General features: G+C 36.4%; 1 protein-coding gene across 1 annotated transcript in view; it reads left to right on the forward strand.

Moving 5' to 3' along the window:
* Positions 1 to 16,396, forward strand: part of EYS (eyes shut homolog) — a 1,676,468-nt gene that overhangs the window by 306,158 nt on the left and 1,353,914 nt on the right. Inside the window, exon 10 of the mRNA XM_057737776.1 lies at positions 5,648 to 5,836. Coding sequence (XP_057593759.1) covers positions 5,648 to 5,836 — 189 coding nt within the window. The remainder of the gene's footprint in view (positions 1 to 5,647; positions 5,837 to 16,396) is intronic.

Raw genomic sequence — 16,396 nt, forward strand, 5'->3', positions numbered from 1 at the left:
TTAGTATGCATTCAAATTTAGTTGAAGAAATGAATGAATAGGTGAATGCTCTATGTCAGGTACTGAATTCATTGATTATTGTGTTATTAACTTAATCCTTGTTAAATATACAGGCCAAGTATTACAAGCTTAGTATTGCTAAAACTTAGAGATTTTATTGCTTAAAGATTTTATTACTTAAAGATTTTTTTAAATTAATTTATTTATTGGTTGTGTTGGGTCTTGCTGCGCACGGGCTTTCTCTAGTTGTGGGGAGCAGAGGCTACTCTTCATTGTGGTGCACAGGCTTCTCATTGTGGTGGCTTCTCTTGTTGTGGAGCACGGGCTCTAGGCATGTGAGTTGTGGCTCATGGGCTTGGTAGTTGTGATGCATGGGCTTAGTTACTCGCGGCATATGGGATCTTCCCAGACCAGGGATTGAGCCCCTGTCCCCTGCATTGGCAGGCAGATTCTTAACCACTGACCCACCAGAGAAGCCCTGCTTAAAGATTTTAAATGATTTATTCAAGGTTAAACAATAAGAAAGGAGAAGAAATAATTTTAGTTTGTAAATTCTGACTTAAAAATAGCTTTTATTTATATTTTTTCTCATTAGTTAGAAGTCCAATAAATATTTTTAAAATTGGTCCCCATTTTACAATTTCAAATTTTGGAATCAAAAAATGACTCAATAGCATGTGAGATCTGAAATCAACATAATTTTATTTTTAAATCAATACTGGGGCAAAACATATTTTCTTTCCATATCATAAACAGTTCTGCTTTCAAGACAAGATGAGGTAGTTAATTGCATTTGTGAGATAATATTGCATACAAAGTAACACAGCTTACTTACAAAGAAAAATGAGCAATTTCTTCTCATTGACTCTTGCTTCAAGACTCTTAACTATATTATGTCTACAGTGCAAAGCTGTGAAGTCATTGGTGTTTTCCAAGGTCCCTGCCTTGGAAGAGCTACCTCAAAACCATCCAGCAAAGGCCCTGGTATATTTTTATACTGGTATATATTTATATTATATTTATTTTCATACTAGTATATATTAGTATATTTATAAACTAAACATTCCCTCCCCTGCCTTTTCCCATCTGAGGTACTACTAACACTCTGCTAACTGCAATAGTTCTAATAAAGTTGGCTTTGTGTTGGTCAGCAGTATTTTTCTGGGGGTTTTGGAGGAGATATGACAACCGACATGAAGCCTAATGATATTAATTAGTGGGAATTTGTTCAAAGAGAAAAAGCAGGTGAAATACAAGAATAATTATGAAGAAAAAATAGAATAGGAAAGACTATATTAGGAATGCATTGAAAGTTACAGGGTGTCCTTTAGTTGGGTGTAGACAAGACAGTTACTGCAAAGCATTTAGACACACATTTTTATTTAGCCCCTTCTTCTGCCAAAGAAAAGAGGCAATCAAGGAATAAAGTACCTCCACTTGTTTGAAATTGAAACACTTTCAAAATCAAAATTAAGTAAAAGTGGTAAACCAATTTATTGGATGGTTTCTATCTCCCACAACTTTAAGCATAAATGCATTTTAAATTAGTATATTACTTTCCAGTTCCTGTTTACCCAAATTACTGAATATCCCACTTAGAGGAAATAAAAATCCATGTTTTGGCTCAGTCCATATTTACTGACCATCAGTATCCATAAACATGATTTTCTGTGAAATATCGAACCAAATATACTTTCTTTCTCTTGTGTCAAAAATTACACAGAAGTAAGGTAGCTGTGTCTTGACATGTTTAATGAAAAGTCATACAGCTTAGTTAAAAAAAATGGTTTGTGCATTTCTGCTCCTCTTTAAGGAAATAAATACTATTCAATAGTGATCTCAAGAAATTAAAGCACCAAGTTATCATTAATCATTTTTAAAGATGTCTTATCAATGATTTAAAAATGAACAAATGCCATTGATATGATCAATGCAAGTCTATGTGTTTAGAAGGCCTCATATACACATGGAAAAAAATAAGATAGATCCTAGCACAGAAGGCTCTAGAGTTTACCCACATCCAATATGTGTTCCCTTTTCTAGGTGATTTATTATTTTCAAGCCTCATGTGAAGAAGGCTGAGTTAATCATACTTCTCAGTACTTGGAAGAGTATTTTCAATGGTTAATGCTTAACACTTTCTTGATTGTTAATATCACTTTTACTTCAACTTGATTACCAATAATTTTCACATCATATCATATTCTAATAGGCCTTAGGAGTTTGCTTTGTGTAAGTTAGCTGTTCCTATTTTGTCTGTTTTTACACTGTTTGCTGCCTCTTTTTTATTTATAATTGTACTTTGCATATTAACATGTTAATTCAGAATTGGAATGTTCTATCACAATCAGTGATGGTGTCCTTTATTCAATGGTGTCCTTTTTTGCTTAAGATATTCTTAATGCTAATATAATCAAATTCAAATGATTTTAGAAATTCTTCTATGTTCTAGGTAAGATGAATACCCTTAATTTTTAATAACTTTATAATTTTATGTTTATTAAACTTTGTAAGTTTATATTTATTAAAATTTATAAGTTTAACTTTATAATTTTATATTTAAGTCTTTACTCCATTTTTCTTTTATCTGTTTACATGCTGTTGGATAGGGACCCGATTTCCCTGCATATAGTGAGCCAGTTTGTTTAATAGCGTCTACTACGAAATGCAGGTTTTCTTTATTGCTGTGGAATTATTTTCATCTTATATTAAGTTTCTATAAATTTCTAGGTCTGTCTTTAAGCTCTATATTTTACTTCATATTTTCTTTGCCTATTCTTGAGACAATACTGCCCTTTTCTTTTATCACTATATATTTTTATGCCTTAATATTCACTAGGTTTTCTCCCTCATGCACTCTGCTTAAGTTGTTTCAATTAATAATAAACTTTTAAGCCTCCATATACATTTTAGAGTAGGTTTGGTGATCCTCAGAAAAATCCAACTAGAATTCTAATCTGGCAGGGTGGGGGCAGTTACAATACTAGGAAATTCTATCCATGAGCATAAAATGTATCTCAATTTATTCAAATCATCTCTGTATCTTATAGGAGTTTCAATGTTTTTCTCAGTGGTTTTCATATATTCAAAGTTATCCCTGGGTCATTTATAGTTGTTGCTGTTGTATAGGTACACATATAGGTATGGAAGTCCATTCTTCTGCCCCTGGACACCTGAGACTCTATAACCAGGCAATGTAACATATTGACCATTATTGCATAAGAGGTCTTGTAACCTTGTCAAAGAATGCCTTTCAGAGAGCAGAGAGCAAAGAGCAAAGAAATGGTGCCAAGAGTAAGGAGACAATTTAAAATCCAGGAACCACAGCAAGCAACTAGGGAGAATGAATTAATTAAGGGGTACATGTGGCTCTAATAAAACCAAATATTAAACAAAGTAAATAACACAGTAGCACAAGAAAGCATCAAGGGCTGGACACCTGGTGACAAGGAAAAGGTGTGAAGAGTTTCCTCAAGCACGGGTACCCCTCATGATCTTGCTTAAGTCAAGTTGCTCTGAACTAAGTTTGAACTACATGATTTTCCACTGGGTACATTCTATGCTGTATTATTCTATGTAAATAAAGATTCATTTAATATTTTACTTGTTAAAGCATTCTTCTTTTTGGCATACTGACATTTTAATACCTGTATCAATTCAAGTTTGAATATTAGATATCTTTAAAAACATCTTTTAACTTTATATGAGAGATTATCCTTCAAATTCTTTACAACTGAAATTCAGGAGGTTAATTTTCTCCTAAGGATATTTGCAGTGAAGTAAATCATTTTAAGTGTATTAGACATAAGGCATGGTGGAAGAAATTTTATTATTATTTTCAAATTTGGTTTTACTGTTTTTAATGTTTTTTGGAGGTTGCAAGCAAAAATAAAATAGCTAAATGGATCCACCAGAAAGACTAATAAATAGTAACGTGTATAGGTGAAACTAAGCAGAAAATGAAAATAACCTAAGTAAATTGTGCTCTGCTTTTAATTTTTAGCTAGGGGACTTGAGATACATTTACTACAACCTGAATTGCTTCTCACATTCCAAATAGCCATAGCAATGTATTATACATTTATAAATACAGTGCTGTAGAACACAGCACAAAAAAATGTACTCAGAAGCATTCAAGTTCTTGTGGATTTGTGCTCCAGAGCTGATTACTTTTAGTGTACATGTAAGTGTGCTCTATCACTTCCTCCCTAAAAATATCCTACTTTTTTTTTGAACTTCTACCTTAAAATCATGTCTTGCTAGCACTGATATGCCTTTCCCCTAGAGCTATAATAGAACACTTAAGAAAATACAGTAAGTGGTCAAAATACACAGTACATTAGAATTAGGATTGTATCAAATAAGGCTGGAAATTCAAGTAATAGACTACTTGCTACCATCTTAATGAAAATAGATACAAATATCGCTTACTCTTTTTCTACATTTGTTTTTTGTCTCAGGAATACGAGCCCCACACCAAAATACAAACAGAGCAGATTGTTTCTTTACTGGGCATGTACAGCTGTGGAGTCAGTCAGGTTCCATGTGCACAGGTATCCTGGTTCCTGACGAGAGTCATAGGAAATATACTCAGTGGTCACTGGGCTGACTGTTCGCCATAGGGACCAGACAGGATCATTTACTCCCCTGCCTCTACTATCCATCAAGATTGACAAGAGGGGCAGTGAATCTGTAAAGGGGAGGGGGGGCTTCTGGGAAAGGTCATTGCTCAGGGTCTTGATGAATTCAAGAAATAATGGCAGTGAATATACAAATCAGGAGAGCTGTAGGAGTGCAGGGGTATAAGGTGATCCAGCAAAGGGCAGAAATGAGAGGCAGATGTTTAAAATGGAGGTATTACCTGCAGTCTTCTTATAATGGATAAGGGGTAAAGCATTGAGGTGGAGAGGAGAAAAGCATCATTGAATAGAAGATGATGAAGACATGAAGAGTCCAGGTTGAGATTATTTTGTTGATAGAGATGTTGATATCATTAGGACAAATGAAAGGAGAAGGGGAAGAAAAAAACTGTGAACCAGAGGCTAAAATCTAGGAAAATAATGGGAGAGAGAACAGGCAAGTCAGCACAAGAGAGGATACTGTTGCTCTGCGGTTCCCAGGTGTGTTCCATGGACCAGCAAGCTCTGGAGTCCCTGGCAGTTTTTTACAAATGCAGAATCTCAGGCCCTATTCCAGACCTACTTACCTAATTAGAGTCTGCATTGCACTTTCACAAGAATCCCACATGATTCATGTTAAAGTTTAAGGCACACTGGTATAGGGGACAGACAGACACTATGTACCTCAAAGGACATTAGATTATTTTTTTCTTTCAAAGGATAGAGGAGTGATGTCTGGAAGCACTGATAAAGAGTCAGGAGCACAGTTACTCAGCATCCTTTCTCTGATACAAGGAACGTGCAAGAGAAAGTCCTCAGCTTAGAGGGCAGCATGAGAAGCTTGTTCTCTGCAGAAAATCAGTTTTCTTTTAAAGCCGTTCTCCTGGAAGCACATTATATTCACCCGAGGAGCTTTAAAAAGTGCTAATATTCAGGCCTCAGTCCTGGATATTCTGATTTCAACTGGTCTGCCTGCAGAGCAGAGATGGAGTTTTATTTGCTTGTTTTTTGTTTTGTTGTGATTACAGCGTCCATGCAAAGTGGAGAACAATTGTTTTAAGGCCAAGGGGAAAGGTGAAAGTCTCGGAAATAGAGAACATGGGATTTTCTTCTCAGCGGAAAACAGATCTCAGGGAGCACCCTGGAAGTGTTTGGTGCCCTACGTTGACTGTGGTATCTGAGGAGTATGGGGTGTCTGTCTGGGTGACCAACAACCGGTAATGTTTGCAAGTGACTCAGGTTTAACCAGAATTGAACCATGATGGTGCAGCCAGCAGATCTATTGCCTTCCTTCTTGACGATGAAGTTTAGGGTTGCTGGCTTCTTGTGTCTTTTACTGGAAGTAACTTGCAAATGTTTAGCTTTGAGCTTCCCCAGTTTTCTCACAGACAGAAGAATTCCCAGACAGACTGCACTTCCTGAGGCTCAAGTGGTACAGCAGAGTTCATGGGCAGTGGCTCATTAAGACTTGCAGTAGCAATTTCTTAACTAGAGGATTTAAATTTACAAATAAATAAATACATATAAATAAATAAATGTTATCTTATTTACAATAGACTTTTCTTTAAGCCTTTTAAGATTCCACTTAATTTCTATCTTAGCACATCTTCTTGCATCGTTAGCTCAATGACAACTTGGTTCTTTTTTCTTAGAGCCCCCGTAAGACTTGATTATTTGTAATCCTTTATAACAGCCTCCATGCTAGTCACCCTGCTGTGACTTTGCCTTCTAGTAACCCATTTATCACAAAGTAACCAGAGTAGTCCCACCAAAACATGGATGCATTTGTTACTTCTTAGCTTAAAACTGTCTTGTGGCTCTCCATCTGTCAGAATAAAACACAGACTCCTACTGTGTTTAGCCTTGCTAGTCCATCAAAGCCTGGTTATTGAACTGTGTGTAGATGTCATAATTCACAGAGATCGTAGGTACAGAGATGAAGCTGTAGGATGTATCCAGTTACCTTGAAGAACTGGGAACATGTGATACCGAATGTACTCAGACTCCCTCCACAAGTCAATACAGCCTGTTTAATAATAGTGCAGAGGGCCAAACCCAGCTGTTTCCTATTCATTAACATACCTAATTAACACGACCTGCATGTAGCTTTACAAAATACACCCAGGTCTTCCACGTTTGTTTGCTCAGTAGAGGGTTCACAGCTTGGCTGTTTCTCTACATGAAACCACACTAGACTCGTCACGTGACCTCCAGCATTTGTTACCACAGGGCCCCGTCCACATGTCTCACATCATCTCATGCAATTCTTCCCAGGTTCAGAGCACTTGATGTGCACTAGAATATTTCCTATGCCTCACGTGAAACCAACCGATCCCATGTAGAGAGCAAAAACTCCAAACACTGAATTCTTCATGTCATTCAAATCTCAGCAAACTTTCTCCTGGTCCCAAACGCTCACTCACAACCCCAGTTCTTCCACATGCTTTCTCATACTACTAGTTTCCTTTCTTCTTGTAGTTAACATTGTCTGTAGTTACCCGGCTCATGTTTTTGTTTTGTTTTGCCTTTTTTTCATTGTTTTTCCTCCTTCCACCTTCTCAATGCCACAGTCTCCTACCTTTCCTGTCCCCCAAAATATGCTTCATGAGATAGGAGGAGAGAGATCCGGTGTTGCTCTGTCTCCAGCACCAATTTCAGTGCCTGGAACAGTAACAAGGCATTTAAAGTTATTTCTTAGTCAGTTTCTTCCTTGGAAATTCTTTATATTGCTCCTTTTTTTTTCTGCTTTCACTTTTCTTTAATTAAATGATTAATACAGTTCTTTCCTGTATTCATATAATAATATGTTTATATGTTTATATATTAAATGGAGAGTACCTTGGTGCTTAAATTTACCTTAATGCTATTTGTTTCCTCTTGTGGTTCATGTGGACAGAGGAGGGACTTCTTGGGAAGACCTGCTCAATTGTCTGAGCAGAGGGCAGAGATCTGGGGGTCATCTGAAGCAGTGTGTAGATTACTCCCTTCCATAGTGAGCAAGGGAGAGGCCACTGCACTCAGCATTCTGTGATGACATTGCCCTTCAATGCCTCACTTTTCTTCCAGCCCTTAAAATCCACTATAGCAAATACCATCATGTACCCACTTCTTACCTACACGGGCTTTAATTCCAGATTGGCAGTGCTCAAAGAGCTTCTGAAGTCCCATAGTCTAATTTGGATGATGTTGGAAAGAGCTCTGGCTAGGAAAAAAAGCAGCTTTCACAAAAGTATTCTGGCCTGTGGGTCAGTTGGGTTAGGCTAAGTGATGCTACAGAAACAACCCACAGACTCAAGAGCTTAAGCAGCAAAGACCGACTCCTCACTCAGGAATTCCATGTGGGTTCCCATGACCCTGGGAGATGCTGTCCTGTGTGAAGCCTTGCACTGCTCCTTTCACAGCCTGTATTTCCACTCTGACCATTGAGTTGGAGAAGGAAACACAGGAAAATCTCGGCCTGGCAATTACAAGTTTCTGCCTGAAGCGATTCCTATCACTCTCCCCAGCCTTGGCCCTCGGCTAACCAATGACGTCTACTGACCACACCTGCCTTTAAAGGAGGGGGTGGCGTTGCCTGGGAGGAAGGAGGCCTGGGTGATGGTGGGGGCTGAACTGCTCACGGTAGCCCCTGGAACCCTGAGGCAGGCGCACACAGACAGGGCGGCACAAAATAGCTACTTGTGTAATAGCCTCAGATTTAACAAATACAAACTCAGATTTGAGGAAGTGTAGCTTTCATTTCTGTATAACAGTTTCAATCACTAACCCCATTCTGCTCCATGTAGATACAAAACATACTATCTTAGCAGTAAATTTAGGCACCTTTTGTTTTCTTTTTATGGAATTGGGTTTTCCCTCCTATCTCCTCAAAGGCTTAGGTGCAGAATGACCCTTGGTGGGGGCAGAGCAGCCATGAGAAGACCCTCTGCAGCTTCAGCGCACCGCGTCTTGGTCCAGGTGCCAGTCATCGCTCTGTGCGGCAGGAGCCACCTCCTGCATGCACCACACCCCTTGAGATGTGGCCGTGGCCCCACATAGTCCCCTTACTGTGGCTTAATCTGCATCTCCCATCATTCTTGTCATGAGACATCTTCTGGGACAAAAATTATTCATTTCCCATAAATTAGTCTGTCTGTCTTCCTTCTTTCCTTCCTTCCTTCCTTCTCTCTCTCTCTCCCCCTCTCTCCTTCCTTCCCTTCCTTCCTTCTGACTCTAATACACTGCATAAAATTGAAAGAGAAATGGTTAGCTCTATACATCACGAGATAGAATGGCAACTTCTCATTTTATTATTCATGGGGAGAAGTTTGTCCTTTTCCTAAATTTCAGAAGCTGTAAAGCAATAGAGATAGGTTTAACTGAGATTAATATTTTGTTCTTTGAATCTACAAATATTGTTTTGCCAAGCAGTATTATCATTCTCATTCCTAGAGAGAAAAGCCATTTTCAAAAGAGAGAGAACACTTAGCACCTCATATTTCTGCTTCTATGCCCAACCAAGAAGAGGTCTGCAGCAGCAAGACTGGGGTTTTTAAATCCTCTAATAGGAAAGTTGTATTATGTGAGCAATTTTGTGGCATTCCATATTAATATTGTGTGCTATCACAATTCATTTTCACCCATTTAGAAGGTGTAGAAGCATGCTAAGCACTTCAGTAAAACGGTATAATGATTGTGTTTGCATGCCATAAGGGTGGAAGCAAATACTAAAAATATACAGCTCCAGTACTTTGTGAAGGACAACTTTAATCTCATACAAATGACTACTTACTGTGAAGTATTTTATTATCTGCAACTGGTAGAGAGATAGCTGTTTCACTGAACTTGTGTTTGCTTCTCACTGCAAAATTCATAAAGCAATATCCACTGAAGTTAGTAGAGGATTGAATAAATGACCATAAATACTGTCATATATTTTAACCAGAAACTGCACTGTTACATTATTAAGGGAATCTCTCCTTTTAAATTGTATTCATTTAATTGAATCACTGGACATTAACTTGATGTAAGCATACAGGAATTTACAATGTAATGTATGCTATTCATTGAATCATATTTATAACATTACTTAACTTTATGGGCCATTCCAGCATTTTTGTATGAGGTTATAATTTTTTTTTCTTTCATTCTTTTTTGGTTAGTCTTAGAATTACTCATTATAGGTGGTGAGAGAGTCTTAGGCTTAGTACTACATAGACCCGTTTCTTACTCAGAGTCCCCGTTCCCCCCCAAAAAAAGAAGATGAATTTGAATTTTTTTAATTTGTTTTTATTTTTAGCATTCTCATATTCTTAAAATATGTTGATGAGGCATAATTGCAGATTGAAAATTAGATGGTGGAAGTTTCAACTCTTCTGCTTTCTTTTTAGGCACATAGGATATGAGAAATTATTAAGGTAGGTCATCATTATAGTAAATTAGGTGATGTCTGTCCTTCCTAGGTAGCTTTGAAAATCGATCATAAAGACGGCTTAAAATATTATATTTAACTTACTTTATTTAGAGGGATGATTACAACAAATATCAACTCATATGATAAGCTTATCATTTTTCATAACCAGGGAGTTTCATGATTATTAGTGTCCAGCATCAAAGAAAAAAGTTAATAAAATTCTACACACATTCAAATATTTGACCTGAGAATAGGTACAATTCAATAAAAGTCACATTAATGTGTTTTTTAGAAAATCTGTTGTTCTAGGCCTGTCTTTAACAAGTTGCTCTAATGCTGAATCTGTTATTTCATACAAGAAGTGGATGTTAAAAAGATCTCACACTGATAATGCAACAAATAAGCTTGAAATGGAAAGTGAGTAGTACTTTCTGGGAGATGAAAATGTAGTGAACACTGGAGCTATAGAATAAATAGTTTAAGCAACCACAGTAGTTGTAGAAATCATCTTAGCCAAACCAAAATTTAGGAATCAAAATTAAGGTACGAAACATGGGCAAATTATGCAGAAGTTTGTGAGAAAATAATTAGTGAACCAAATAAATAAATAAGATAACGTGGTTTCTTTCTATACTGCTAGGAGTTTTCCTCAATAATTTGGGGAGAAAAACAAAATATCACAGGAGCTATAAAACATATGAAGAATTAAGGTAGAGCTAGGAAAGGAATAATGGTGATGAAATTTCCAAAACAATCAAAAATAAAAAAGCAGGTATTGTTTTGTTCTCTACCAAGTGTTTTTAATGATATCAAGTCATAAATTATAGCATATACATAAAACTGAACAAAGACCAAATGAAACCCATTACTCCTTTATTCTGAAAATTTCTTCTTTCTTTCTATTTAAATAAATTACCAAAAATATCTAATCTTGCATTGTTATTGTTACTGAATTCACGTTCAGGTGTTCACTGCTCAAAAATCGATACCCAAGATAGGGGCAAATGTCGGTAGAAAGGAAAGTTGCTTTTAATCAGAATGCCGGTGATCTGGGGAGATTCTGGGCTCAGTGTCCCCTGAAAACCAACTCTGAAGATTCTGCTCTGTCATGAAAGTTTTTGTAGGGAAATAGGGAAGTAATCTCAATAAATCACTGAGATAGGGGGTCACAGTTGACACTGTCCCCCACTGCTGGTAGGCCTGTGGACTCCTTGTGAAGTCCTCTAGATGTTATCACACAGTTTGGTCACATAGTTTTTTATAAGGTTACTGAAGGGGAAGCTAGGGAAGAGATCTGGTAATCTGCTAATTATTTACTTTTCATTTCTACTTCTTTGCAGAAAGAATCAACAGATTAGGCAAGGTGTTGTATGGTCAAAAGATTTGAAAAGTGTGCTTGGGCCAGAGATGAGTGGAGCATAGGGATGCCTGATTTGTTAGTTATAATGTAACTTTCCTTCAATTGAAAAGAAAAGGAGTTTCCTCCTGAGGGCAAGTTTCCTGTAAAGAATTGCATGCATTATTTTAGTAACACTTTCTTCCCATCCCTCATTTTGCTTACAGTTAACTACTAAGTCCATTTATCCCATCTACTCTGTTTTCCTAACCCAATCTCAAGTTTTAATACACACTACCTTTGGTGTGGTTCTGATTTCTATAATCACTTTTCTTTAGCATTAGATGATCTTCTTCGTTTCAACTCTCCCAACCAAAATTCACTGTCAGTGCTCTGACCAGGCTCAGTCAACTCTTCAATAATCCTTCGCACTGCACAGCCGAGGATAGAGACTTTTTATCTAATTAGCAGCACACATCCTGATATAACCCACATCCACTCCATGTACCTTGTATGTCAAACTCATGGAGAGACATCTATTTTGTAAGTTGTCTTTCTCAAAACATAAATTTTAAGAGGGTGAATATTTGCATAAAATTGAGCAAAACAGCAAATATTCTCAGCAAATATTTCACATCACCTACACATACTAGCTAAGAACATTTTTCATGTTTAGTTTTCCTCTGATAAGTGTTCCATTCCACAATTGACTGAGGAGGTAGCCCATTTGCATGATGTTTCAGTTCATGATGATATGATCACTTTGCTGTCTGGTTCGTGAAGACTAAGACCTTGGTCGCCATTACCAGTTTCACTCTCCTTTTCTTGTGGTTGTTTATGAATAGATTTTTAAAATATTTTTTGTTTTCTAAGGTAATAAAGGAAAGTCCTTTTTTTCCTCATTTATGAGCAAAGACTTACATTCTTTAATTAATCTCTCCAAAGATGATAACTTTCCAGTTCTCACAGTAACATGTCAAATAGCCCACACTTGTAGGTTTATGGTGTCTTATAGAGGATCACACACGCATGAGGTTTTCTTTGAATCTCCATGGCTTCAGGAAACCCAGGAGCAAGGGGTTCATTCACAGATAAGAGAGTAACTCTCACGCCATCTCTCTTTCCCTTCATAGAGTGTGCTGTGGTGTTTCACAGACATGGTTAGGGCACGTTTTAAAATGAGAAGAAATTGACATATAAAAATGTAATACTACTTCCTCCAAATAAAATAATAAGAGTAGACTTTAAATGTAATTATACATATATATTTATATATGTATCTGTGTATAGATTATATATCACATATATCATGTATGTATATTTATATAGGTATAAATATACACATTTATATACAAATGTAAATATGTATGTTCTTCAATTTTCCACCAAACACACTGTCAAAGAATATTTGCATAAATAGTTAATGAAAGAAAATCAAAGCATTCTTTAAAAGAGTAAAGTGTAAGTAGATTTTCATAGAGACAGGAAATAGTCTATGTGTACCTTGTGTAATGATATAACCACTATACTACAGTTACAGACACTCTAATATAATTATTACTCAAAAATATTTTCTGAAGTTTTCCTAAATAATTAAAATACAAGATTATGAGAATATGAGTGACAGAAAGAGTGAGCAAACTGTTTCAGTAACACAAAGCAGATTTCTGGCAGATAAACTATTATTAAAATTGTTTGACCTTAAATTTAGCAATTATCGTCTTTGATAAAATGCATACAAACCTACATACACATAAAAATTCTCTATGTAATTTTTCAAATACGTTTCTTCAAAACAATGATTAAAATGAAACATTTTATATCAAAGTGCATTAAATATATGTTCTAATCAAAACAGTGCAAATAATGAATTTTGTTTGTCTGTAGACATGGTTTATGATATCTTTATGTTCTTATTCCTGTTTTTAGAACATTTACATCTCCTACAAAATTAGTATCTATTTTATAAAGCATATCCTTCAGAGATGAATACTATTTGTGTTTGAAGAAAAAATATTGTTTTAATCCACAGATTTGCAAAGAGAAAAATGTATTATTCTGAAGTTCTTTTTTTAAGCTCTTTATTGGAATATAATTGCTTTACACTCTTGTACCAGCTTTTGAGGTACACCAAAGTAAATCAGCTGTATTTATACATATATCCCCATATCACCTCCCTCCCACGAGTCCCTCTCGCTCTCCCTGTGCTGTCTCTCTAAGGCATCACCCATCATCGAACTGATCTCCATTTGTTATGCAGCAACTTCCTGCTAGCTAACTATTTTACAGTTGGTAGTATATATATGTCTGTGCTACTCGATCACTTCATCCCAACATCCCCTTCACCTCCCACCCCCCCCAACCTCAACTATCCTCCAGTCCGTACTCTGCATTTGCATCCTTATTCTTGCCCTGTCACTGGGTTCATCAGTACCATTTTTTTTTTTTTTAGATTCCATATATAAGAGTTAGCATACAGTATTTGTTTTTCTCTTTCTGATTTACTTCACTCTGTATGACAGACTCTAGGTCTATCCACCTCATTACATATAGCTCCATTTCATTCCTTTTTATGGCTGAGTAATATTCCATTGTATATATATATATGCCACATCTTCTTTATCCATTTATTTGTTGATGGGCATTTAGGTTGCTTCCATGTACTGGCTATTGTAAATAGTGCTGCAATGAACATTATGGTACACGTTTCTTTTTGGATTATGGTTTTCTCTGGGGATATGCCCAGGAGTGGGATTACTAGATCATACGGTAGTCATATTTTTGGTTTTTTAAGGAACCTCCAAACCATTTTCCATAGTGGCTGTACCAACGTACATTCCCACCAACAGTGCAGGAGAGTTCCCTTTTCTCCACACCTTCTCCAGCATGTATTCTTTCCAGATTTTTTGATGATAGCCATTCTGACCAGAGTGAAGTGATACCTCACTGTGGCTTTGACTTGCATTTCTCTAATGATTAGTGGTATTGAGCATCTTGTCTTGTGTTTGTTGGCCTTCTGCATGTCTTCTTTGGAGAAATGTCTATTTAGGTCTTCCACATATTTGTGGATTGCGTTATTCGCTTTTTGGGTATTAAGCTCCATGAGCTGCTTGTATGTTTTGGAGATTAATCCTTTGTCCGTTGCTTCATTGCCAAGTATTTTCTCCTATTCTAAGGGTTGTCTTCTTTTCTTGCTTATGGTTTCTTTTGCTGTGCAAAAGCTTTTAAGTCTCATTAGGTCCCATTTGTTTATTATTAAAATTTTTTTTAGAACTTTTATTGAGATACAGTTAACATACAATAAACTGCATATATTTAGAGAGTACAATTTGGTATCCCAATCTCCCAATTAATTTCCCCCCAAACCCTCCCCGCTTTCCCTACTTGGTGTCCATATATTTGTTCTCTACATCTGTGTCTCTATTTCCACTTTGCAAACTGGTTGATTTGTACCATTTTTCTATTGTCCGCATATATGTGTTAATGTACGGTATTTGTTTTTCTCTTTCTGACTCACTTCACTCTGTATGACAGTCTCCAAGTCCATCCATGTCTCTAAAAATGTTCCAGTTTCCTTGCTTTTTACAGCTGAGTAATAGTCCATTGTATATATGTACCACATCTTTTTTTTTTAATTTTTTTTTATTTATTATTTTTTTGGGGTACTGTACCACATCTTTTTTATCCATTCATCTGTTGATGGACATTTAGGTTGCTTCCATATCCTGGCTATTGTAAATAGTGCTGCAATGAACACTGGATTGCATTTGTCTTTTTGAATTATGATGTTCTCTGGGTATATGTCCAGCAGTGGGATTGCTGGGTCATATGGTAACTCTATTTTTAGTTTTGCAAGGAACCTCCATACTGTTCTCCATAGTGGCTGTATCAATTTACATTCCCACCAACAGTTAAGAGTATTCGCGTTTCTCCACACCCTCTCCAGCATTTACTGTTTGTAGATTTTCTGATGATGCCCATTCTCATCAGTGTGAGGTGATACCTCATTGTCATTTTGATTTGCATTTCTCAAATTATTGGTGATGTTGAGCAGCTTTTCATGTGCCTCTTGTCCATCCATACGTTGTCTTTGGAGAAATGCCTATTTAGGTCTTCTGCCCATTTTCTGATTGGGTTGCTTGTTTTTTTGATATTGAGCTGGATGAACTGTTTATATATTTTGGAGATTAATCCTTTGTCTGTTGATTCATTTGCAAATATTTTCTCCCATTCTGAGGGTTGTCTTTCATCTTGCTTATAGTTTTCTTTGCTGTGCATAAGCTTTGAAGTTTCATTAGGGCCCACTTATTTCTTTGTGTTTTTATTTCCATTACTTTAAGGGATGGATCAGAAAAGATCTTGCTGTTGTTTACGTTGAAGAGTGTTCTTCCTATGTTTTCCTCTAGGAGTTTTACAGGGTCTGGCCTTACATTTAGGTCTTTAATCCGTTTGGATTTTATTCTTGTGTATGGTGTTAGGGAGTGTTCTAATCTCATTCTTTTACATGTAGCTGTCCAGTTTTCCCAGCACCATTTATTGAAGAGCCTGCCTTTTCTCCATTGTATATCCTTGCCTCCTTTGTCATAGATTAGTTGACCATAGTTTATCTCTGGGCTTTCTATTGTGTTCCATTGATCTATATTTCTGTTTTTGTGCCAGTACCATACTGTCTTGGTCACCATAGCCTTGTAGTATAGTTTGAAGTCAGGAAGCCTGATTTCACCAACTCTGTCTTTCCTTCTCAAGATTGTTTTGGCTATTCGGGGTCTTTTGTGTTTCCATACAACTCATAAAATTTCTTGTTTTAGTTCTGTGAAAAATGCCATTAGTAATTTTATCAGAATTGCATTGAATCTGTAAATTGCTTTGGGTATTATAGTCATTTTCACAATGTTGATTCTTCCAACCCAAGAACATGTTATGTCCCTCCATCTGTTTGTATCATCTTTGATTTCTTTCATTAGTGTCTTATACTTTTCTGAGTACAGGTCTTTTACCTCCTGGGTTAGGTTTACTCCTAGGTATTTTATTCTTTTTGTTGCAATGGTG

This window comes from Hippopotamus amphibius, chromosome 6 (genome assembly GCF_030028045.1).
Source record: "Hippopotamus amphibius kiboko isolate mHipAmp2 chromosome 6, mHipAmp2.hap2, whole genome shotgun sequence".
NCBI classification, from domain to species: Eukaryota; Metazoa; Chordata; class Mammalia; order Artiodactyla; family Hippopotamidae; genus Hippopotamus; species Hippopotamus amphibius.